Source organism: Vanellus vanellus, assembly GCF_965231255.1.
Source record: "Vanellus vanellus genome assembly, chromosome: 1".
In the NCBI taxonomy this organism is placed as follows: domain Eukaryota; kingdom Metazoa; phylum Chordata; class Aves; order Charadriiformes; family Charadriidae; genus Vanellus; species Vanellus vanellus.
Genome location: NC_138905.1, coordinates 189,973,363 through 189,999,183, shown reverse-complemented (window position 1 = coordinate 189,999,183; position 25,821 = coordinate 189,973,363). Strand labels below are relative to the sequence as shown.

Here is a 25,821-nt window from a genome sequence, read left to right as displayed (position 1 = left end):
TATATTATAAGCAACACCACCTTACTGAAGGGGTGCCTTACTCTTAAGACCCCACTTGAAATGGAAAAAGTATCTGTTACTTAAGAGCTATGACTTCAACGATTTTTCTCCCCCAAGTTTCTTCATGTATCTTGAAAACGGCCCAAAAAATTTAACAAACCCACCAAAAGCTATGCAAAAGACACAGAAACTCGCAGAATTCTCTGAAGATTACTGCAACTTGAAGATTATTCAGCATCACTTACCTGTTGTGCTGTTTCAATTCTTTCATCCTCCATCCCCAGTACAGCAAATCCTTTCAAGAGGACATCCTCTGTGGATTCTGGCACTGCAGCCGTCAGTGAAACAGTTAGTGACTGGGATGTCAGGCTGCACAAATCTTCAATTGGAAGCTGCTCACAAGAACCCACAAAACTTTAGTTAGGCAGCTAACTAAGAATTAGTGTATTCAGCTCAACTACAATAACATGATCCAAAGCATCAACTTGAGAAAATTACAGGCATCTACTTTTGAAGAAACAAATGCAATGGACGTTTCATCTGTCAATACCATAATACACCAACAAATACCATATCTATATATTCAGAAACACCTAATAGTGTTTTTTAAAGTTGGAAAATATTATACTGCATTTTATATAAGTACATGTTTGTGTAAGAACAGAAACTGAATGTACATGTACCTGAAATACTGATGGGTTATACTTTAATCCAGTTTATCTGGTTCTATACCCAGAGAAATGCACTAGAAAAGTATCTGAGAACATAAGAATTCAGAACACATGCAGAAGCAAAAATAAATGCCACTGCAGTCTATGCTACATGACAACATGACCGCACAGAAATTGTCAGATTTTTTTGCCAGATATTCCAAGAAAATTCAAGACTTAACACTGCCAGAATTTATTCAGGAACAGTGTTTCATATTCTTTCAAATGCTTTTTAATGAAGAAGTCAAGCTAAAAGAAAGGCTTTTTCAGAAGACAAGGAATAGCTCTGCTGAATGGCAATTATCAGCCACAATGATTTTTCAAGCAAGAAAAATAAGGACAAAAGTAACTTGAGAGAAATTGTAATCTTCATTAGCATAATACCCTTTTTAATTCACAAGTACCGTATGTTTTCTATTGCTGGGAACATCAGTAACATAGAAACAGAAAACACTACTTAAATTGGTATCTCTCTAGAAAATTACTCACTCAGTAAAACACTCATTGCCTGGTAACATTAGTCTGGCAAAGAAAGAACTGCCAGGATTTCAGATGTCTGAGAAAACACAGATTGACCTTTTTTGTTCAACTTCCGCATGTCTCTGACCCCGGCCCTCCAAAACAGGCAGGACCCTAGCTGGGGAGCCAGGGTTTCTCTCATAAGTACTACTGAGGAAAAGACAAGTGAATCAGAGCCTGCTTTTTCAGAACAGCCGCAACACCACTGTCCCAATCCACTTCAGCTTCAGCCAAGACCAGCTTAAGTCCTCAGTGTCTTACCATCCCCGTTGTCCTGACTGGCAAATATGGTACCTGCCCTGTTGCAAAGCTGTTTTAGGTCCTTAAGAATATCCTCCGATAGCAGCACATCCTTCTAAAATTATTTTGGACGGCTGCCAGTATTTTCTTTAGTACAGTTGCATGCAGCTTACACAAAAAAGAAACCAGGAAGCATGAAATGAAACAGGTGCATTTCAGAAAGGAATTGCTTTACTCTCTCCTCTTTGTTATTTTGACCTTTCAGACACTTGCTGAGAGCCAACTTTGTTGATTTTACAGCACTATAACTTGCGCTACGATCCTGTTCAAATACAAAACCTCTCATGAAAAGTACAGTTAAGGAAGGCAAACATTTTGTTCCCCCTCCCTTTGTAGACAAGGAAGCATTCATAAATAACCATCATGTCAGTTGGACATTTTATAACCAGGTAGGAGACCACATCTTCCATGGTAATGAGAAATTATTAAGCTTTTTACCACTATTTCTGGCTTTATACGGGTTGTTGAATCATCTGTAAGTTATTCTAGGAAACAATCACAGAATCATAGAATAGTTTGGGTTGGAAGAAACCTTTAAAGGTCATCTAGTCCAACCCCCCAGCAATAAGCAGGGAAACCTTCAACTAGATCAGGTTGCTCAGAGTCCCGTACAACCTGACCTTGAATGTTTCCAGGGATGGGGCATCTACCACTTCTCTGGACAACCTCTTCCAGTGTTTCATCACCATCAGCGTAAAAAACTTCTTCCTTCTGGCCAGTTTAAATCTACCCTCTTTGAGTTTAAAACCATTACCCCTTGTCCTACTGCAATAGGCCCTGCTAAAAAGTGTGTCCCCATCTTTCCTATAGGCCCCCTTTAAGTACTGAAAGGCTGCTGTAAGGTCTCCCCGGAGCTTTCTCTTCTCCAGGATGAACAATCCCAACTCTCTTGGCCTGTCTTCATAGGAGAGGTGCTTCACCCTTCTGATCATCCTCGTGGCCCTCCTCTGGACCCGCTCCAACAGGTCCATGTCCTTCTTATGTTGGGAGCTCCAGAGCTGGACACAGTACTCCAGGTGGGGTCTCACCAGAGCAGAGGGGCAGAATCACCTCCCTCGACCTGCTGGCCACAGTGCTTTTGATAACATTGCTGCCAGCAGCTATGAACTGATCAGGATCAGCTGCAGAGGACCTAAAACATGTAACTCCACGACTAAAACTCTCAATTTCAAGAGGACAAACTTGGAGGAACCGAGGGACGTAGTAAGGACAGACAGAGAACGCCCTGTGGATTTCAAGAGGGAAGCTGCCACCGCTGCCTACAAAACCCCCTGCAAGCCAGGCCGGGCGGGCAGCACCGCGCCGTGAGGCGCCTCGGGAAGGCTGAAAGGAGAGCGAGCCCTCCCGAGGGAGGCAAAACGGGCTGGGGGAGCGGCGGGGAGGGGGGGTGAAGGGCTCAGTGCCCCACCGGCCTGGGAGCCCCGCTAAAATGCAAACCGCTTCTTGAGCCCCGTAACAAGCCGGGGAGAGCGGCGGCCCCGCAGGCCCCAGCGGGCCGGGCCGCCACCCCTGGCCGCCTGGCGACGTGGCACCGCCCGCCCACCCACCCTCCCTCCGGCTCGAGCAGCGCTGCCGCCTCACCTCGGGCGGCACCGGCAGGTTCTCGGCCGCCGCCTTCATCTCCAGCACCGAGTCCGTCTGGCGGTCGCTGAGGGGGGCGGCGGGCTGCGGGCGGCGGTCCCACAGGCTCAGGCGGTCCCGCACCTCCCTGCCCACCGGCTCGACAGGCGGCGGCTCCGCCATACTGGCAGCGGCGGCGGGACGAGCGGGGGCCGGGCCGGGGCGAGGGGGAAGCGGGGAGGAGCGGTACGGAGCGCTGAGGAGCGCAGCGGCGCTTCCGGGGGAGGCACAGCGCGCTCCGCTCCGCGTCGCGTGGCAGCAGCGTCATTGGTGGGGAGGAGAAGTGCGTCATCCAGGGGCGGAAGCGGGGGGAGAGAGAGTGCGTGTGAGCGAACGAGCGGCGGCTGGCCGGGATGGCGCCCTCTGCCGGCAGGGAGGAGCGCAGGCGGCTGCCGCAGCATCGGGTCCCGCCGAGAGCAGCATTCCCTGTACCCTTCTTTCCCGAGGGGGGCAGGGTGACCCTGGTGGTGGCACCCCACTCCGGGCCACCGAGGCTTCTCCTGGGCAGCGGTCACCTCCCTCTGGTGTGATCGTCTTTGCTGCTGAACTGGTTTCCCCTTCCCTGCAGCATCACCCATGAGCCAGAGCAGCATTTTTCCACTGTGCTGCAGGCTTTATTCTTTACTTCAGAAATTCACTTTATCATTGGTTTGCTGTTAGTTTTTTTGTAAACTTAAATCTTCTAGCACTACATATTAAAATAAATCCTAACAAAGGCATGCCTGAATTAGAGAGCTTGAAAACAACTTGAGGTATTATCTGCAGCTGAGATCCCCAGCCCCCATTTCACTGTTTTGGTGCCTTTGGTCCCAGCAGTTAACTTCTGTCCATCTGTCCCTCCCCGGTTTGCTCCCACCCCCTTACTCCAAAGTGGTGGGTTCCCCACCCCATTAGACTTGTGCGAAGCTGCAAGACCTGCAGTAACCCACACAAAGCACGAGCATAACATTGTCTCAGCCTCACTGGTTACTTAAGCCAGAACAAGTTTTGCTGCCACACAAAACTAAGCTGATTGTTAATGAAAATTGCTTGGTCTGGAACCGAGAGCAGAGTGAGAAATGGTATGGCACCTCAAGATAAGCCAAAGAACAGCGGAAACATACAGTTAATGCATGTTATCCAGGCTGTAGGCTACAGGAACATGACATTTTACCTACAGCAACTCCAGTCTGCCTTGGCTAACACACATTCAGTGCCAGGAGCAGCTTTCCTTCCTTAATCACCTTCAAGTATTTCAACCACCCCACCACCACCCACCCCCATTTGGAACTTGAAAAGTGAAATCAGTTTAGAGTCAGTACACAATGATTTAAAAACTTTTAATAAGCTTAAAAATGTAAAACATACACTGTGTGTGTACAAAAATATTTACAAATATATCTATCAAAGCATAGAAACAGCTGTAGGGAAAAAACACTGCACATAAGCATACCCATTACATAGAAAAACATTGTGCCATAGGAAAGAAAGTGCCTCGTGCATTTAAAAAAAATCCATTTGTGAATTCAAAATTAGTAATTTTAAGTGATTATAGTAATTTTGAAAAATCACAATGACATTTCTTTAAGTGGAATGTATGATTAACCAAAAAATATCAACAAGATTAAACACAATGCCACAAAACCACAAAGCTACACATCCTGCTTTGCTACCCGCTGTGAACACAGAAGGACCACCACGTAACCCGCATTTCGCACCTCTCCCTTCTTGGAATTAACAGCAGCATTCGTCAGAATCTTGACATAACTCTTTAATTAATGGCCTGAGGTCGTCATATACGTTTAACCCCAAAAGTAATGCTTTAAGGAAGTCGTGGTGGATTTCTACATGAAGCTTTTACTTGTATGTAACAGCAACCTGGGCCTGGTTTGCTGTACAAAAGTGCTCAGTGGTTCCGGGTTTGGGTGTCTTTTTAAGACGAAAAGCTGTCTTTATAGACAACTTGTCTTCGAAGGGGTTTGGTTCTTTTCATGGAGGCACCTACATGACAGCCTCAACTGCTCAGTGTAAAACTTACATCTTTCAGACAATACGTAACAGCCAGTAACCATTACAAATAGTTCTTCCCAACAATGGAAGAAGCACAAGAAGTTTCTCTGCAAGATAGGCAGATGAGCATGGACTCATTTGAATTTCATTCCTAATTGCAATTTACATATGAATATGTTGAAGAATCACTTATGCTGAAACCCAAGAATGATACATTGGGGGGGAGGGGGGAAAATCACAACTTTCCTCAAGCTATGCAAAACTGACAACTGCAGCAACCACACTTTCAAATGAAGCTGGATTATTCCCAGCTAATTATGCCGACATCTAATGACTTAGAACACAGGGAAACTCTAAAACCAGAAGCAGATTTTGCATTGCAGCACATATTTTGCTGAAGTGGAGGCCTGCAAAGATGTCTTGTGACATTTTTGGTTAATTGGAAACTATAAGCTACTGCAGTGAAATTGCATCCACTTCCAAAAACAGGAAAAGCCCAGCTCCTTGGTACTACCTATCTTCCTCTAGAGAAAGATTGTTCTTTGTCTCTTACACCTATAAACACTGTGCATCGGAGTCTCAACAGCATAAAAGTTGCATTACACATCTTCACATTCAAGACTTAAAGAGTTGACAGAAGGTATTCCACAAAGTTTGGTTCAATCTAAAAAATAGTGCACATCATCCACTGAATCACGTGAGCAAGCCATTCTTACGGGAGCCGGTTTGCCTTGAAATTACTTCCAAGTTGTTCTCATTCACAAGTCTCATAGCGACCTCTTCCTTTGGCCAGCATCTCAGGCGATAAAGAGCAGATACTCAGGATAACTTACAAGTCGCTCTAAGCTCGAACAGTACATTAACAGAATCCAGTATCCAGTTCAGCATGTCAGAAGTCTAATTTCTTCAGCTGTTCATACGTCAGAAAGAACTGGAGCAGCTGATTAAGGCAAAATGTTTCCTGTTCACTCAGTGCAAAATGGTCCCTTTGCTACTAGAGGACAGCAGCATATGTGTGAAGCTCTGCTCTTCTCTTAGGTCCCTCCTATGTCATGGTGCTGGTTGGCCATTTTTGTTACGCTGAATGATAAAACTTGCCTCAGGGCACTCCTGTACATCAATAGCTTTAAGGCTGGTGATGCCAACTGCCTGCCCATTCCTGTTCCTTGGGATCTTACACACAGGACTGAGGAGGGAGGAGAGTACTACAAAAGCCGTCAGAGAATTTACTCACTTAGCTTTGATAAGCAAAAGTAGTTTTGCTCATGGTAAAAAAAAAAAAAAAAAAAAAAACCACACCACACAAACATTACTACCAACCCACTTCCCAGGTTTCCAGTCAGCTGACTATTGAAACACAAACCAAGTTGTGTGAGACTAAGATAAATACAAAAAGATTTCATGGTTAACTGCCAACAGTTTCCCCAGCTCTAGAAATATCCCCCCACTCCTAACTCACGTTGTTGACTTTATTTAAAATTAAGCTCCAAACTAAGGAAACAGACAGGTATGAAACTGGAGGAACATAAAAATGTTTTGTAACATCACATTCTAATATTCACTCCATGTGAATCATGAATTCAATCTGACCAGAAGCAGTTGACTAAGATAATGGTCAACTACACAATTTTCCATTCATAAAAAGGGAATATTTGTGCTGACATGACACTTTCCAAACTGAAAATTCTGTGAAACTGTCTGTCAATACTTGTTGCTGTATGACTAGCTTGATAGTTTCGCACACCTTTGAAAAGGATACAATGATATTCCAAGGACCAAGTCTTAACCAGTTTGGCCAAAACCCTTTATACAGAGCAAAAAAGCCTTCATTCTTCCATGTCTGGGGAAAAAAAAATAAAACACAGCAAGAACACAGTTATGTCATTAGTGAGAAACCTAGACAGCATCTCAGCTAACAAGATTCTATCGAGACAAGGGGATGGCTTAGTGCTGTAACCTTGATTTAAACATATTGTATGATGGGACAAAGAAATCACAAGATTTCACAAGATAAAGCTAAGATTAGTACTGCCTGCAGCATTACCTGGCAGGTAAAGATACAGTCTATTTCATTTAGTACTCAACCTAGACTTGTTTAAATTTCATTCCTGCATTTTGTTTTTGTTCCCCCCTCAAACCACCTTGCGGACTGCTGCATGTAAGACTGCAGCTCACATTAGGCACCCCCTTGGAATTTTTCAGTGTGCTTTATGGACTTCACAAAATTGCACTGGACAGTTGTAGAAACTGGACTAGTCAGTCAACAATTTGGACACCAATAGCTTCCTATCCACTCTTCTCCATGGTCCCACCTGATACCCAATTTAGGGATTTAAGAAACCAAGCCAAAATAATCAAAATCAGAGACTGACATTGCCTTTGGCTGTACCAGGCTTTCCATTATGCAGTAAGCAACAAAGAAAACCATCTGCCCCAGAAGATGATGCTCTTCAAGAACTGACCTATGAGATTATAATTCCTGATCAATGCCCTAACATCATATGAAGTTCAGTAAGAGATAGTACTGCTGAAAGACTTAGTCTCCTCATCCAAGCGCCAAAAGCAAGTGCCTGCCGTACATACTAACTTTCTTCCTGCCTTTCTGTTGACACAGAAGATACTTTTCACACCAAGTGCATTATTGGCAGTATAGTTCTTTTGAGCATTAGGGCAAAAAGAATATTTAAGTTACTTAGATTAATTTCTACAGAAATTTAGAACAATTTCTACACCAAAATCATTGCTCGATAGCACCAGTTTCTACATGAACTACTTACTTGTAACAAGCAATCCAAAGTACCCTTGTAGTTTGAGTGTCCCCCATGTTGTTGGCTTCTCTGATTCATCATGCGTGTTCTCACAACATCAATTGGGTTGGATGCAAGGGCTCCAGCTAACCCACAAGTAAAACTTGAGCTAATACAAGAAAGGTTTAATGAAATTTGACCTACCACATTTCAAGATGCACAAGAATTCCCCCTCCCCAGAAAACATGCAGTAATGAGTGCTTAATGCTTTTAGTTAAAAATTGCATCAGCTAATAGATGTGAAAAGTTACTTTTCGTTTACTACAAAGCACCATTTTCAAGGTTCAATATACAGCCATTATGTACAGTTTCTGTATACTTGAACAGATGTTTGTGCCTCTGAGAACAGCAAATATTTGATTGGAACTTTCCTCTAATCTCAATTTGAAAAGCTGAATGATTCAGATCCACAAACCAAAATTCCATATTCAAAAGAAAATTAAATCCAAATCCTAAATAAAATTAGCTTCCATGCTACATGCTACCATTTGAGATGCTACTGCATTAAAAAGTATAAACACATCAGAAATATATTTACATCTAGACTGATGACAGAAAAAGAAATAAAAAGATTCATCCCCCATAATGAGAAATAACCAATGATGAGCTATGCAAGCAGTTAGTTATACAAACTTACAGGAAGTGAGTATATACTGTATCTCCCATAAATCCAGACATAATTATGTGCTTCTTGGTAAGGTCATACACTGGCAGTTCCACTCCAACAACAATAGCAGCTCTCTGTGCTGTCAATGATACTCCCTGGCAAAAGAAAGGATATAGTTGAAGTTTAAAACCAACCTTTGTGGGCCATCAGAAAAGCCTAGTTTTTCTAATACAAAGCAACACACCATGAATGCGTTAATATTCAAATAAGGGTAATTAGTACAGGTCTTAGATGTATGTGCTCGAAAAGCACAGATTAAAGTTAATAGATAAACCACTTTTCCATACTGAACACCAATTTCAGTTACTTTATGCTACTCCATCTCTGCTTAACACATGAATTCTTACATCAACAGTCAGCTAAGACCTTGACAGACAGGTGATACTGGCTCCCCTTGCTGCTAACTGAAAAACTGACAAAGGAAGATGAGCAGAAAAATGGAGATCAAGAAGCTTTGCAGTGAAAAGCAGCTAATAGAAAAACATTTCTGTTTTCCAGCTGTTTCAGAGCAACTGTCCATTCTTAGTCTTCAGTTGTTATACAGTCATGGGCTGTAATTGGCACAACAGGCAAACTACAATGGTGAGTACAAGAATTCCTGAGTTAGAGGGGATGTTCTAAAGGTACTAATGTACCTTTAATTCCAAGTGTTCTTTAGTATATGTTTTAAAAAGAGCAGAGCATACAGACCAAGAGGCGTCTTGCAAAGGGTTGTTGAACTAGTCCTAGAGCCAATCATCCTAACTTAAGCCTCCATTTGTCTCCCCATTTTTAAGAAGTGGCTAATCCTCAAACACAAGACTGGCAGTAACCCTTTGTCAAAATGCACCAAGACACCAGCAGTGAAGTAGTCATGAAAAACTACATACATATTAGCTACCAATTTCTCTATATTTTGGCTGAGAACACTATAGAAGTACATGAAATTCAGTTGAGCAAGGAAGTATACTTAGAGTGTAGGGTATAGTTCAAAAAACTTGCCTTCCACAATCCTTTAGTGCCTTCCTTTTGGTAGATCTGTATGAAGTTGCCCATCATTCCTCCTTGAATCACACTGCCTTGGGCTTGCATTCGGATCTGCGATTCATTTGAAGATAAAATTAGAAAACAAATATTTTTCAAGCATAGAACTGGTAATAGTTTAATACAATTGTATTAACATTTTAAGTTATAGTCTTTTAAGTAAAGTCAATTTCTCTTTGAATACAAATTAATAGCTGACATTATCACAACCAGGATGAAACCTTTCAAAGTGTCTTAACTATCCAAATGCAGCTGCTAATTTTGAACGAGCACGTGGTGTAAGTTCTTAACTGCATGGTCGTGTCTATTTCTGTACTTGTACACTATTCCACTTAGATTAGACTGACAGATGGGTTCTGCAGGATGTCCTTTACAGTGTTCTCACTGGAACATGTTAAAATGAAAGGTTAAAGATTACAGGTTCGGCTGGTGAGAACCATGGTCTTCCACCCTGCAGACTTCTAAGAATGTCCTTGGGAAACTGCCACGGTAATTACCAAATACAAGTTTGATGACAAACAAGTTGGTATACGGACATAGTTTTGGGAAATAACTAATTGAAGCCACACCTGAAATAGAAGCTTATATTTGAAATGCCTCTACATAACCACACTAGCCCTATGAAGGATTAAGTTTTTAGTAGTTTTAGAAGAATAGAAATTTTTCTTGAATTTTTCATTAGAGGCAGCCATGTAAGTCACATGCTACAGCTTTGTAAGTTAAATACCATCAACCCTTTTAGGTAACCGGAAAAGGTCATTGACTATGATTAAGCTACCAGATTCTTAAAGAGGTGAGGGCTTCACCAATTCACTTTAAATGACTGATGCTGGAACACTACTTCTCTGGGACACTGGATAGCAAAGCTTCTCCACAGGATTTAAAAATCCTACTATAAGTACCACTCACAAACTCTTTCCTCTCCATTGATTTTCCTCTATTTTGAGCCCTAGAAACATCCTAGTATAACAGTGTTACCAAGAAGTAGAGATGAAATATGCAGTGCGGCTTCCCCACAAACACTATAGCATAAAAGTTAAAGTCATCAAATTATTCTCTCGTCACCCTCAGAAAGAGTTACATGGATTCAACTACCTCCCCAGCCATCAGTTTCCTGGTCCGTACTTCAAATAATTAGTATGGAGAAAGAGGTTAGAAGAACTCAGGATGTTACTAATTACTTTTTTTTTCTTTTTAAGTTAAGAGATAAGAATAAATAGGGTTAAAAAAAAATCATATATTCATCAGGAGATTCTGAATTTCCTCAAGGAAAGGATAAAAAATAAATACAAACTCTACATAACACATAATTACCTTTAAGACATCTGTAGGGTTGGCAATAGATGATGAGATTACTCCCGAAAGGATGCCACATAGAACATTTATCATCAGGGTTTCATCTATTGCATAAACAACAAAGAAGAATTTAGCTGCAGATTTACAAAGTTTAAGATGCATCAGGGCAGGATGATGCCACCCCTCCTTTAACCAGAGAGAGTGCCAATTACAGAAACCTTAAACTGCTCCAACAAGTTTTCCTCGTTGACTCTGTTGTAATTGGTACAAGGAATGTCAGTAGACTTGTTCAAACCGCTACAGTAAGATACCAAATGGAAACAACTAGCTTCAAGCAAAATAGTCCTCCACCAAATTGAAAAAAACCCACTCACCTTCTGGATGCTCAACAAACATTCTTTTTAAGCTCTGGTAAGTGCCTATTTTTATAGTTCCATATGAAGCTTGGCGTAGCATTGCAGGTGCAATCCTGTAAAAATAGGCAGTGATAATATTTATACTCAAAATTGCAAAAGACTCATTAGCAAATACTTTTTAGAGTAGGACAGACTGAACACAAGATATCTACCAGAGAAAGGTTTGTTCATTTTAAATCAGCAATTTAAACTCAGTACAGACAAAACAAGGTTTTATTGTTTTGGTTGTGTTTTTTTAATAAAGCCTACAAAAACATGAATGAACTGTAGAAGAGAGCATGCCTCAACTTGTGATCTATAAAATAGCTGGTAAGTTTGTCCAAAATATAATCTGCAGATTACATCTTGCCCCCACCGTCTTGCATGTTTTAAAGAAAAGCATGCCCATTTATACACAAAGTTAATTCATTTTTTTTTTTTTCTGACAGGTGCAACAACAATAGCAGCATTGCACAGAATAACTTTATGCTTAGCTTTTTTTCTTCCCCCCTCCTCCCCCCCCCCCCCCCCCAAGTATCTTAGTATGTTTTTTTTAAACATGAAATGCTATTGAAGAGTGCAAAGACTGAAGCAATCTAAGCTTAGGCTTTCAACTTCCAGATTAATTGAGGCTAACCAAATACCTTATAAATCTGAAACCCAAGAATTCACAACACTATGGGCTTATACTTATCAATATACCGTTCCAAAAACATTACTGCAAGTCAGTTAATTTTACCCAGAGTATAAGGCTTTCAATCCTTCTTCTCTGCATATTCTAACTAGTGCATGCACCATTCCACGGTAGCGGATCTCTTTATATTTGGCATCATTAACTTGACCTTGAACCTGCAGACGTGTTTTGGTCAGATCAATGGGGAAAGTACCTGAAAGAAAAATCAAAGTGAAAATTAATCAAGGTCTTACCTAAAGACAATAAAGAACACGATATAATAAAAAGCAGCCTTTATTATACACTAAAATAGATAAAAATACACTCAGGGAAAAAAAGTCGCTCTTACCAAGACTCTCTTTTAAAGAAGTGGTTCATTTTATGTCATCTTGTTTCTTCTAAAAGCTTGTCAGAGGCCCTACTTCCTATGTTTACATTTTGCATTCACTATGTTTTCAGGCAACACAGTTGTAAAGGATGCCTGGTTGTAAAAGCCCACACTGAATAGGACTCTGCAATCACAATCAAGTAGAGTTTGCACGTGTATTCTACCAACACCTCTGCAGAGCATTTCATCGAAGGCAAATAAATAAATAAATTCCATTGGACAAGCTATACAGATTCTAGGCTAGAATCTAAAAAAGTAATAGCAGCAGTACCCTTTTCTGTTACTGCTTTCCTGTAGCCTACTGCTATGTCAAATTCATACTCTCCATGCTCCCTTTATGAAAGGGTTTAGAAAGCATATCCCTCCAGAGCTTATCTTTAGGAAAGGGATCACCTTAACACTCAGTACTCACCTAAATACTCATAGGATTCAGGATTAACTACATCTGTTTTAACAAGGTTTAGCAGACAAGCAAGGCTTTTATGAATTGCTTGTCTTCCTCATGAAGGTTTTGGCATTATTTGGTATTATTCAGTCAAGTCAAATAAGAAAGGTCTCAAACTCAAGTTTAAACAAGATTCATAAGAGAAGGTAGGAAAGGAAAATAAAATCGTAGTTTTTAGTCTAATTTTATACTGCATCTACTTTGTTAGACAGACTTCACATGCAAGCCCACCACATGTCAGACTATGTTCTGCTAGTATGAAAATCCAGATTTCCTTTATTTCCATGTGCATGCATTTCAGGTCAGACTTTAAAAGACTTCTTATTTTAGGTTTGTCTTTAGAGTAAGCACTAAAAGATCAGATACACTGTCTTATAGCAATTATTCTATGTTGCATGCTAACTGAATTTAAACGTTCAAGTCTAATCAGCCACTCGCATTCAAGAAAGGGAATTGAAACTGCAACATAGCTACTCAGAAAAGCTAAGAGAAAATTTTACAAGTTAAGAGCTTAATTTGTCTACTCAAGCAAAACAAAAGCTATGCATACTTGCGACCTCTGTCTAGGAACAGATCAACAAATGCCAAATAATAGAATGCAAATGCAAAGTTTGTATAAAAACAAGACTCACAGGGAATGTGGGTTTACAGACAGGAGTGTTCTGACATTGTTACAAAGTTCTGAGCAACTCTTCAATCAGCATTAGGGAAAAACACTCCTATGCTGTAAACCACCATATACTACTGTGTCACTGACAGCATGGAACCAAGCTTGTTTCAAAAGGGACTGAGTAAAGGAAATAATGTAAACAGTTAAAGGAAAAGCTTACCGCATTCTGCAGTGATTGATGCTAAACCTCCATAGATAAAGGGCTTCCAGTTTAGTGCTGACATTATTGATCCTTCTTTCTGTGAAATAAGACAATGATTTAATGCTTCTATGAGTACATCTTATAAATATATATGCTAATATTTAATAAAATTTTATGCCTTGTCCATTTTAGATGGATCTTCCAAACATGCTATGGGTAAAAACATTTAATACCTTTGACAATAAGAAGTCAGTAATACCGCACAAAGGCATCTGGGTTCAAATCAATGTCTCTGCTATGTATTTGGTCCACCATTATCCTCACCATGAAAGGTTAGTTTGTCTCCCAGGCATGATCTTAAGGAGCACTGCAGTGAATAACGTCCAATGATTCTTACCAAGATGAATTAGTTTGACTACATCCTGCAATCAAACGGAACTTTAAGATAGTCATTACTAAACCTCTGTCCTGTTTTTCCTAGTATCAACACTAACACGAGATGGTATGCTAGAACAGAAAATAGGGATGCATACAACATTTTGCTTCCATTAAGGCCTATTTCTGCCACCAGTGTTCACAATATTGATTCCTGTGAACATTATATGAAAGTAGTGTAACCAGGTGCATAAGGCCTTTTACAGTAAAGAAAAGCTGCTCTAAGTCAAATTCACTTAATTGACTTACAGGTAAGTGACCACAAACCATAATTGGCATACACTTACTAAAGTAATCCAATCACCTTAGAAAAGATAAGAACTGCAAAACCCAACTAGTCCAGCTGACACAAGATTGCCCTTCTCAAAACCAAGTAGGTCTCTCCGCAGCTTATTTTTTATCCTTCCTCATAATATACTTTCCATTCCCCATTTTCTATAATATTCTCCTAAACATTGGATTCTACAGTTATCTTTTGTGAATTAATTTTGTTGAATAATCATACTTGAAACTATTTCCTTTGGCACTTCCATTCCCTGTTACTTTGTTTATTCACCCGTACTGCCCAGATGGAAAATACCACAAATACACCAGTTACTTAGCACCACTTTTTGTAAAGATGAACCTTCTTTGGTCACTTCCTCTGTAAGCGCCAATAATCCAGTGTCCAAATGAAGTTAACAGAAGTTGCAGACACTGAGCATGCCTGAATAGTTACTGCAGCCCTAGTTTTCCTTTCATCATCTTTACTTCATGAAGAGTTACCTAGGTCTTCAGTCTTCTGACAGTACAATAAAAAAACCCACAGGAGCTAAAAGCACACAATTTCAATTACCCAACAACCAAGCGCACAGAAATCCATCTTACTCTTTAGGCCGCTGCAAAGAACACCACTGATGAAAAAAAAAAAACACACCACCCATAAAGAAATGGCAAGTAAGGGCACGCACCATTGCTAAGAGTGCCCAGAGATCAGGAGCCACAGGCTTAGACTATGCCAGCTTTTCAATATGAAAGCAGCAGAGCCACATGGGTATGACGCTGTGCCAGAGGAAAGCCACGTCCAGCTCCAAGTTCCTCATATTCCTGTCCTGGCATGATTAATGGCAGATCTTTTAATTAAAGGAGACAAAGCTAAGCTTAGTTTCACCACTATTAGCCCTCACTGTAGAATAAATTGAGGTGTTCAATTTTACTAAAAAGAAATCATCCTTATCAAATATACTTTGTTGTTCCCTGAACATCAGTAAGATGACAGAGGTGATACTACCACTAAAGGACATTGGGTTAGATTAATACAGTGATTCATCCACACAATGTTTGCAAAAGTGAGAAGCAAGTTTGATTGCTTTTATTGGCAGTGTGACTGAAATAAAATCAAAAGCCCGGGTTCTGTTTGAAGTGATGCATTCTTTTACAAATATTTAGATATTTCCCTGTTAGAGAATGGACTTTGAAATTCATGTATCAAATTCTTCATTGGTTAATAATATTGCTAGTATACTAGGCACATGTAATACTCCAGCTTAGAGTAGTTTCGGCTATTTAAGATGGATTTGACCCTTGAATGTTACAGAATGCTTATGCTAAAGAAGTCATTTGTCCCAAAAAGTTATTTCCTGTAATGTAAGCATGTACCTATAAGGTAGTTATCCAAGCTGTACTTTCTAACTGCATGGATCACACCGCAGACAGCTCAGACTTTGTATTCAGTGAAGCATCATCAGAAAGAAAACAAAACAAAACAAAACAAAACAGGGCTAAAAGCTAGTAACCACCGTGGCAAGCTCTTGCAAAATACCAGCTGCCTTTCAAGTATGGAAACCGGTGAAAGCTTCCCCGCCCCCCTCCCCCCCCGAAACTGAAGGGATAGCCTGCAGCAGTCCCTCCCATACTTACAACCGGCCGCCTCGCCGGCCTGGTGAGCGATGACCTCCCACCCTCCACGACCCGAGGAGCCAACAACCACCAACCTCCCCACTCACCGCCGAGACCTCCGGTGCCGACCGCCGCCAGGCTAAGCAAGCGGCCCGCCGGTGCCTCGACGATTATAAAGCCCTGCCGCGCCTCCCCTCAGCCGGGGCGGCCGTTGGAGACCCCGCCCTGCTCCGCCTCGCTTCCCCCAGCCCGTTGGCGGGGCGGGAAAGGGCGGGCTCGCCTGAGGGGGTTGAGCAGGCGAGGAGCGGGGGCGGGGGGCGGAATTAGCCGCCATGTCCTTCCAGTCAGGAATCTCTCCCTTCGCCGCTGGCTTTGGGAGACTTCTGGCTGGTGGGGCAGGGTGATATTTTCCACTATCCCGCCCCAGGAGACCGGGGCAGGTATGTCAGGTATTTCGGTGCTCCTCGGTCGATGAACAGGTCACTCGCCCCTCGGGGTTTCTCCCCATCATTAACTATAACGGCATGGATTTTTTCCTTCGGTTTAGAGGGGCATGGCCGCCTCTGCTACAGTGATATCTGGGTTCAGGAACCTTAGATACCTGCTCTGTGGAGGAACAGAAAGGGGCAGGGTGGGTTTAAACAGCTGCTTTGTTCTTAAAAATACCCCGCTGTGTGTTTTTGACAAAATAGTTCCACAGGTGATTTTTATCATTATTATGCAGCTCTGTGCAATTCCAGCTATGTTTCTTTGCATTACCAACGCTGAAATTATGCGCTCAGTATGTAACCTTTACATTGCATCACTTTGTGAATGTATATCCAGTGCCCTTCCAGAAGGATCACGGTTATGCTGTGCGGGACGTGGGCTGTGGCCACCGTAAGGCTGCCTGTCCAAAGGAGGAACACGGAGGCCATCCGAAAGGGTGCTGTACAGGTGGCTGTGACCGGTCCACCAAGCCTGGAAGAGAACCAGAACGAGTTGGTTCAGAGCCCAGGACTCCCTGTGAAATAGTTGAAATTAGCTCTTTCTCTGCCCCTAAAGGCAGCCTGTTCTGGCAACTCAGCGCTTTCCCTTTCTGACTGAAGAGCTGCCAGACATAGTTGTAGGACATACCCCCATGTGCTTGTAGGATCTACCCCTGCGGTGCAGCCCTGCTGCTGCTGTCACTCTGCTGCTTCCCAAGTGGATGACATGCCTTACCCCTGAAAGGTCAAAACATCCTGTGGTATTGCCCTCCTCGCTAATCTCAGGGCAAGGCTGGAGGCTGAGAAACTTAATATTTAAGCTTAGGGGCTGGTGGAGGAAGGGTTCAGCTCTCATTAAGAAGCTGGCGACAGCCTCACGTTAATCTGTCAATAAAACATAAGGAATCCAACATTTGGGTCCCACTGTGCTGTAAATGCTTCATACGGTGAAAACAGGTCTCTACAACCATCCAAATCCATCGCAGACCTCCCAGAAACTCTACATTTCCATTGTTACAGCATAGGCAGCCCACAGAGCTCACGCTCTAAGCACAGTGTCGCAAAGTTGTCTTTGCAGATGGGCCTCTCTGAAGGTATGAACTCACACCTCAGAATTGGTACTCGTGCTCACATCCCCTCCTGAAACTCCTGGTAATTGTCTAGAACTTTCCAGGTTTTATATCTACAGTGAGGGGGATCTTATGTGAGGTAAGTCAAATGACTCCTTTCTTTCTTTTTGCACAGAGATCATTTGGACTTATTCTAACACTGTGTGATTTTGCAGGACAGCCGCTTCTGTTTTCCAACTTCCTAAATTTCTGTCTCCTTTTAAGGACCTTAGTTCCAGTTTGACCTTAAGTTGTTCATGGAGTTTGGCCAGCACCTTCCACAGTTTTTATTATCTCTGATGCAAACCGGTTCCTGCTCACACATTACAGCTTGCGCCTGATCATATTTCTGAAGTACCTGCTAGTACTCAGCCATGTGCTTCTGAATAAAGAGGAATTCAGGCTACCTTTTGTTACTTCTGTGACTTTTGGATGGATCCTCTGAATAACCTCCTTTCTTGTATTTTCAACCCAATTCATACTATGAGATACGTAATGCTTTTATCAACAGCCAGTAGACTATTTTTGGCAAGCTGCCTTGAGCATGACATCAGTGCCATATCAGCAGTTGACTTTGGTGCTCAGCATCTTTTCACATGTCTGTGAACAATCCACGTGCTACTGGTGTGCTACTGGTGTGCTACTGGTGTGCTACTGGTGTGCTACTGGTTACACAGTCTTACAACAGCTTTGTCCAAAAGCCAGTTCTTTCCTGCTGGGCTGTGTAGGTCTAAGGTTTAATTAATTAGTTCCCAGACCCTTAACCTTACTGTTCCTGAGTTTCCTCACACATTTTTTGTGTTTCTTTTTTTAAACAAAAGAGGGCCACCCTCTAATAATTCTACCAGAGTGCTCTGCTTTTTCTGCATTGATTCTTGTTTCACTATTTCCACTGCTACTTCCAATGGAAAATCCTCTTCTGGTTGCTGCAGTGGTGGACAGTTTTGCCTAGTGTCCTACTGCTTTAACGAAGTGACCAAGATGGTTATAGACATTATTCAAACTGCCTTGTCGTTTTGTCACTAGTAACCACTGGAGAGTTTCCTTTGTCCCTTGGAAACTTTCATAATTATTAGTCACATAGTTCATTTGCTTTGTTCATGTCCCATTGGCTGCATGATGAAAGCAAGTCCGGCACATGAAGTCAACCACTCCCTGCCCTGGCACAGCCTTGTCATCTTTGGTGTTTGCACTTTCTGTCTGAGAAGGAGTTAATCTGACCCTCAGCCATACAGCAGATGACTCTGTTGGAAAAAAAAAAATGCTTAAGGTGCTATTGGCATGTGTAAATATATGACATATTAAATAGTCCTTCCATTGTGTTTGCCAGGGGCCAAGCCCCAGCTAGAGCACCATGTCCAGCTATGTGTGATGCATTTCAGGAGGGCTGTAGAGACGAGTTAGGAGAATAAGGTTAGGGATACAAAACATGATCTGCAAGGAAGGATTGAAATAAATGGACTTGTTTATTTAAAAAAAAAAGGTTGAGGATAACATAATCTTCAAAACTGAAAGGTGGCCATACAGAGGAAAGGAATTATCTCTTCTCCACCACTTGCATTAGACATTAGAACAGACTTTCTAGTGATATGAACAGTGCTAGGTGAGATTGACTAGGGGAGCTTGCAGTGCCTTCGTCATGACAAGCTTTTAAAAACTGTTAAGCAGCTGTTTCTCAGTAGTTTCAGTTTGGATGATCCAGCCCAAACATAGGGATGGACCCCCAAGGATCTTTCCAGCCTTTTTTTCTGTAATTCAGTGACATTTCCTGCTCTGTCTTCTAGCATATGTCATACAGGCGTACAATGACAACACGTCTTACGGTTTCTAACTTAGTGACAGACTCTGCTGTGCGGAGAAAGGAAAGTGAAAGTAGGAATATAGTAAATGCTATTTCGTAGCCTTTTTGTTAATATTTTTTGATAATCTGATTTGGGCTCTGACATTGGCAGGAGTCAAGGGTCTTTATTGTATCTTAGTTTTGTGGATATAAAAGGAGCATGTTATTTGTTTTTAATGTGTAAAGGTGAAGGAACTGAGGACAGTTCTGGGCTTTGAGGGTGAAGGAACTGAGGATAGTTCCGGGCTTTGAGTGGACGAGAGAATCATACAACATAAGTTCCCAGCAAAGCAATTCTAGTAAATGTAAACCTGTAATCCAGACAATTTTTTTCTGAAAAGTGTTGCAATCTTCCAGCGTGTCCTGGGAAACTGATTTCATTTCTGAGACTCCCTACAGAGATAATAATTCCTATGTGTGTCATGGGGTTGTATTTCATGTTATTTGAGTGAGAAAATGAAAAGTTGTTAAAGATTTTCAAATAGGAAGGCACTACAGAAGGCTTTTCACTACTATACAATACTTTCCAACTTCAACAGGTGATCTGAGAAGTCAGCTGTTGTCCTCTGACTACTTGCCAAATAAAGATTAGTCACAATTGCTTCACAGTGGGGTTTTGTCCAACATGGCACTGCAGCTAAACAAGTAGCAACTGGAAGAAATTACGCCAATTTGAATGCTAGTAGAGGCAACACAAAGAAAAGCAAACATGTTTCTATGCCCTACTAAAAACCAGGTAGCACGTGGTGTAAGATATGGCCTAACCTTTTCCACAAGAGGAGATGATTCAATGTTGAACAAAGGACAGAGAGGTCGGTGTGACAATAAAGAACATGGTACATACCGTATGTTTTCTGCCACTTTAAGTACACCACTTACTTGGCAGTACTCAATAATCCAGGGACAGTAGGAAACATCTGCTGGGGGAAATACATATTTGCATTTGACTATCCTGTGAAAGCAGAGGTGCAATTGAAGTAGTTCTACAGTAACAGAAATGTGACTCATACAAGACAACGGACAGTGAGATGTGGCAGGTGACCCCAAGCCAGGTCCTTCACAGTACAGGACTTAGGTTGATCAAAACACAGAAATGCCTGTGTGGAAAATTTCAAACTTTCAGTGCTGTTACTTTTTAAAGGAGCCTGACTATTCTCTTTCCCGATTCCCAAGTTTTGATCATTTTCCCACAGTGTCTATAGAATACTTTGCATTAAATCTTACCCAAATAATCCAGCTTTTCTTCTGTTTACCACAGTCTGACTTTGGGTAACACAGCCCTTCCTATCAGCGTTTGAATACCATTTCCTTCTTTTTACATTCAAAAATGTACTTCACAAAATTTTGTAAAATGAAGCATTTAAGTAACATTGCAACTTTTTTGAAATTAAAAGGTTTAGAAAAGACAGGATGCTTTCTGAAGAAGTACTTTATTGCTTTGCAGGCCTGCTGACTCGCAGCATAACATGAGCATCCCAGAACAAACACTGTTCGACCAAGATGAGCTGATTGCTGTTAACCTTGAGCAAGACAGGTTATTCTGCACAGCAGGGTAAACAGCTGTAGGATTTTGTCCTTATGGTAGTCATCTGTCACAAAAAACACATCTTGGACAGGTCACTCAGGATCTTTAGTGTGCAGTGGGATTCCTTGCCAATGCTGCAAAGCAGCAGCCGCAGGTAGGAACTCACATCTCCCCTCGCTTCCAGTAACAAAGCCTGACAGAGTGAGAAAGTGGTGGTCTTTCAGGGGCTGAACAGGCACAGTCCGCAGCGATAGGCGCCCTGGGCTTCTGGGGAAATGTGACAGTTGACATGTTCAAACAGTTCCCTCCGTTTTCCATAGTTGTTCTTCCCTACACAGGGTTCAGTGGATGCCAGCTTTTGGACTCACTTATGCCTTAGGTGGCAGCACCAGTGAGTGCAGTGATGTGCTTTGCAGCTGCAACAAGGGTATTCTGCAACATGGCAGCACTAATGTAGCAGCTCATTGCCAATAAAGAGGTTGCTCCCTCACATCCTCCTCCCATTCCCAGACACAGTTCTGGCCCTTTGGACATGCTGGTGATATCTCTTGTCTGACTCATGAGCAGGTTCAACTCACCAAGTCCGCAGAACACATCCATCAAAACCTAGGCTTTTGCCAGCTGATGGAACTGGATTGGCTTGCATTGGCACTAGCAGCAATGTAACAGAAGCAGCAGGAGTGCATGACTTGCAGTGGGTTCAGCCTTTTTGGAAGCATCGAACTATTAGAATGACTCAACATCTCACAGGACTTAGCCACAAGTACCTGGCACAGCAAAAACGTTTGAGGGGCTGCAGTATGCATCCTGCCTTTAACGCCACATCCTAATACCTCTGGCCTCCGGTCTGGCTTCCAGTGTGAACAGGAGGTGGCATTAACCACTGGACTTCACACAGCACACTAACAACTTTTTCTGACCTTCTTCAAGGTCGAAGAGCAGAGACTGCAAACAAGGCAGAGCCACCTTGCAGCCTGCAGGCTGCCAGCTGGACCATGTATAAAACCTCATCTAAGGAATCGGGGCGGACTCCTACAGTACAGCCAAAAATGCAGAGTCTAATTCATGCAGGAGATGTGTCGGCCTTGTTTCAGCTCTAAAGCCGTGGGGAATCCTGTCCTGTAGAATCAAAAAAGCAGCCTACAAATTTCATTGCTTTTCATTTCAAATGTGAAGCCAGCAAGAAGACAGGGAGAAGAGAGACAAAAAAGCAATTAAGAGCAACATAGATGAACAAGAGAAGATAGTGCAAATGAAGGCTGAGACAAGAGACATGAGGAGAACAGGCACATATAAATTGTGCAGAAGCTTGTACTGGTGCTAGACTGTCTGAAATGACAAGAGTTGTTTTGTAAGTGAAAAGAATAAGTGATCTTTTGAAAACAGATGGTCTGCCTGTTCTGTAGTAGTTGACGTGAGGATTAAGACATTTAGGTAGCTTGTTCCAGAGGAAAGTGTTACTGGTGAAATGCTACTTCTGACACCTTCAGCAGTCTGAGACCCAAAATGTTCCAAGGAAAGTGGCTGGAGGTTGAGTTGGTTTTCTTGGAGGAGGTCTTGAGGGACCTTGGAAAGCCCTGTGCAGTCACAGTTAAGGAGATCCAGCAGGGCGATCCTTCAGGCTGCTTGGAGATCAGGACTTAGCAATAGATTATATACATCGCCCTGGATGGAGTTAAACTTTGGGGGTTTGTAGTAGCTGTAACTTTTACGGGAAACTGGCCCAGCTCTTGTAGTTCTGACACATCCTGGATTTTATATGGTTCCAAAAGACATATGTTGACTGTTTTTATTATTTTTGTATCTTAATCTACTATCCCTACCTGAAAGGCTTCTGTAATAAATGTAATTGTATGTGTATGAAAATGCAGTAACTATAGACGCTACACAACTTTTCTTCAAATGCTTCTCAGTAATAAGCAGATGACAGCACTTTTTCTGATGTTAATTGTCACTGCAGACTCCATTTTAACACTGATTTTTTTGAGATTATAAACAGGATGGTCTGTATTTCTAAAACTCTGGAGTACAGAAGCAGTTCCAGAAGCAGGGGAACCCCAGAAGATGGCTTTTGATCAATAAGTGTACTGCGTCTGAAAGGAACGGGAGAGGTGCAAAGAGTGAGCAATGAAGTGTACAATATAGATGATGTTACTCTCTCCATACTAGCTCGCACATCGTGGAGGCATTTAAATGGCATGGTTAAAGGCTAGGTGGGTTAAAATCACAGCAGTGTGCAGACTCCTGCAGCTCCATCTGGTTTATCTGAACAGACCTCATTCAATTAGCTCAGCAAGTCTCTAATCAGCAAAAAAGATCTCAGTTTAACCACTGCCTGCGTCACCACTGCAAGAAGGATATAGCTCCCAAACTGAGCTGCCCTCTCATCTGACCATGTTAACACATAGCTACGTATCAGTCTTTTCAATCTAAATGTTAGCACACCTAAATTCAAGCGAGTCAAGTATCAGCTTAGTTGTGTCTGAAAAGCCCTCTAAGCTTACTCAGACACTGACTTCTGGATATCTGCCCAGAAATGGTTCCTAAGAGTTTACTTAAGCCCGCGTAGCCTCTGCAGCAGCTCTGCGCTGTGCTGTGATCCCCTACCAATGGTGACAAGAAACAGAGCTGCAGAAACAGTGAGACCTTCAAAACTTCCTTTACATGTTGCAGGAAGACAGCAGTAGGAACAGAATACTTGGCACGCTGTCACAAATGCAGCACTTCTCATAGCAGGAGAAATCAGAATCAGGACTCTTACAATCAAAGCTGTTCTGCCTGTGCCACAGATTTTTTTATTTTGCTGTTTTGTATTAGAAACAATGAGAGCATTTTTGCATTTTCATAAATAACATTCTTATTCAAAATCAGTTTACCCAGAAAGCTCAGCTGAACAGGTTTTTTTCTTCTTAATTCTTCTAAATCCACTGCAAAATACATCAGTTCTCTGTAAAACAATTGTTCAGACAGGCCACAACATTTTTCCTCCCATCCAATCCTCTCTCTCACAACAGTTTCAGCAACCCTGGAGCACATTTGCTGGGTTTGGAGGTAATTGCCGTTTGCTGACCGGTGGCAATGACATCAGGCCCTGGAGCTTCTCACTGACATTCACTTCTTTCTCCTTTACTTTCCCTGTTTTATTTACTTCAAATGCACTGAAACAACTGGCAATGTAAATGTTAATGAATGATAGGCTCATTAGCTGGACCTAGGTTTGCCTCCAAGTTTTAGCTGATCTCTCAGCCTTGTGAGGAATGTACGGTGAAAATGCTTGGAAAGCCAGAGCTTTGATTTCAGAGGGCAGTGGTGTGAGGCTGATTATTATTTTGTAAAGTTCTCAAGGCATAAGTTTTGGAGGCAAAAATGGGAAAAAAAGTCTTGAATGAAAATCAAGAACAAAATACATCCCCCAGGTTTTTGTCAGGATGCTGACAACTGCTCATCCTAAACTGAGGGTCTAGCCTCACATCTTTGAATGTTAGGCTAGACACAGTAATGTTAAAATACTTCATGTGCACTAGTGCTTACGGTGCTGCTGCAAAAGGTGCAGCTGAATTTATAGAGCAGATGATCCTCTGTAGAGAATATTAAACCTAAAGACATGCCATGACATTGACATTAGGTATTGCACTGTAGATACAGAGATGTACATTCAAACATTGCTCTGAGCTCATACAGGCTTCGATCTGTTTATTTGAGTTGATTGTGGCCATCGGGGTGAAGAGTCAAAGGTGGCAATGCATAATAGTAGTCACTTTGAATTTTTGATAATTAATTGGAATATTTCACTAATAGTGAAACAAGGCTGGAGCAGTGCCTGCTGCTGTTCACATCTCTGCAACTGGGCTTGAGTAAGGATGTGCAATTCTTACATGCTTTGTAATACTCAGCCTTCTTCCTTGAGGCTTTAAAAGGATCTCATCCCATACACTGCACTTCTGAGCTGTTAGTAATGAGTCTTCAGGTTACTTCTGTGTGGTCAGAGGTACCGCCCACAGGTACATGTTATGAATAAAGGGACTGAAACCAAAAGATGGAAGCCCAAACTGAGGGCCAAGAGCAAGACCTGAGCATCACAGGAAGCTCCTACCTCCTCTGAGGCTCAGAAGAAAATTACTTTGATTCCGAAATACAGATTTACAAGCTTAGCCCTGAACACTCTAGAAAGCGGCACTGCTGCAGCAGGTCTGGGACATGGTACTTCCCAGCTGTCAGTCCAAACCCTTTTTCATACTTCTCTTTCATGGTTAACATTTTGTAACTTGGAGTTGCAAGGCCAAATGCCACACTGTGAAAACAAACCCTGTAGCTCTCTGAAGGCCAAACTCCTGCATCAGCACCACTGAAATATTTTATCATGGGAAGATCTCGGGTTCTTACGATCCTTCTTGAATATCCATGATCTCCATAGTTTTCTTCCCTTACCTATGGAAATATGTAATAATTTGTCTCAACTGCAAAAAAGAATGAATAAACACATTTGGTCAATATATCTACCGACCACCACAGCTGGTTTTGGGAATGAAGAATATAACCAAAAATCAAGGAAATTATGAAGAATAATTTTCATGGCCCTTAATTTTCAGTGGTCAACAACAATCAGAAGTTCCAAACTTTGTGTTTGCACTTTTCATGTGAAATCCTAAAAAAAAAAAGAATTGCAATTAAAAATCACTTCCCTGAGCCTCTGTCTGCCTAGGTGAAACTCCAAGTAGTACAGACACGTTGTACCTACAAGCAGTCAGGTTGTTCTTCTGGCAAAGCTGACCCTCAGGGAAGCAGCTTGCTTGTAAGTCAGGACTGCATGTAGAAACTGAAATGGTGGCTTTTGTGTTCAGCAGCAGCAGAACTGTTCGATGAACTAGTGGAGAATTTCCCTTTTTTCTGTCTGAATTTCTTACGTGAAGTGCGTGAGTGTGG

General features: G+C 42.0%; 2 protein-coding genes across 4 annotated transcripts in view; both read right to left on the bottom strand.

The window, feature by feature from the left end:
- Positions 1–3,389, bottom strand: part of COG3 (component of oligomeric golgi complex 3) — a 31,377-nt gene extending 27,988 nt beyond the window's left edge. The window contains exons 1-2 of the mRNA XM_082493548.1: positions 3,111–3,389; positions 246–392 (exon numbers count right to left, since the gene is read on the bottom strand). Coding sequence (XP_082349674.1) covers positions 246–392; positions 3,111–3,272 — 309 coding nt within the window. The 5' untranslated portion in view covers positions 3,273–3,389. The remainder of the gene's footprint in view (positions 1–245; positions 393–3,110) is intronic.
- A 1,068-nt stretch (positions 3,390–4,457) lies between these two features.
- SLC25A30 (solute carrier family 25 member 30) lies at positions 4,458–16,113 on the bottom strand. 3 transcript variants are annotated; one of them, XM_082483642.1, is made up of 10 exons: positions 16,065–16,113; positions 13,663–13,741; positions 12,066–12,213; positions 11,306–11,400; positions 10,950–11,035; positions 9,590–9,689; positions 8,583–8,703; positions 7,916–8,054; positions 6,898–6,978; positions 4,458–6,069 (listed from the first exon to the last, which is right to left on the bottom strand). In XM_082483642.1, the coding sequence occupies exons 2-10, from the start codon at positions 13,724–13,726 to the stop codon at positions 6,028–6,030; spliced, it is 876 nt and encodes a 291-aa protein (XP_082339768.1). In that variant the 5' UTR covers positions 13,727–13,741; positions 16,065–16,113; the 3' UTR covers positions 4,458–6,027. The 3 variants fall into 3 exon arrangements, with proteins under 3 accessions (XP_082339768.1, XP_082339769.1, XP_082339770.1); XM_082483643.1 differs by having other exon boundaries at positions 15,979–16,081; XM_082483644.1 differs by having other exon boundaries at positions 13,663–13,737; positions 16,065–16,075.
- Positions 16,114–25,821: the final 9,708 nt, after the last annotated feature.

Excerpts from the sequence above, each read along its gene's own strand:
- SLC25A30 (XM_082483642.1), bottom strand. The coding sequence starts at position 13,726 with ATGTCAGCACTAAACTGGAAGCCCTTTATCTATGGAGGTTTAGCATCA. Across the intron at positions 8,704-9,589 it reads TAAAGGATTGTGGAAGGCAA|TATCATTGACAGCACAGAGA; the intron begins GTTTTTTGAACT and ends TTTGCCAGGGAG. Across the intron at positions 8,055-8,582 it reads ACAGTATATACTCACTTCCT|CTCAAGTTTTACTTGTGGGT; the intron begins GTAAGTTTGTAT and ends TTCTTGTATTAG.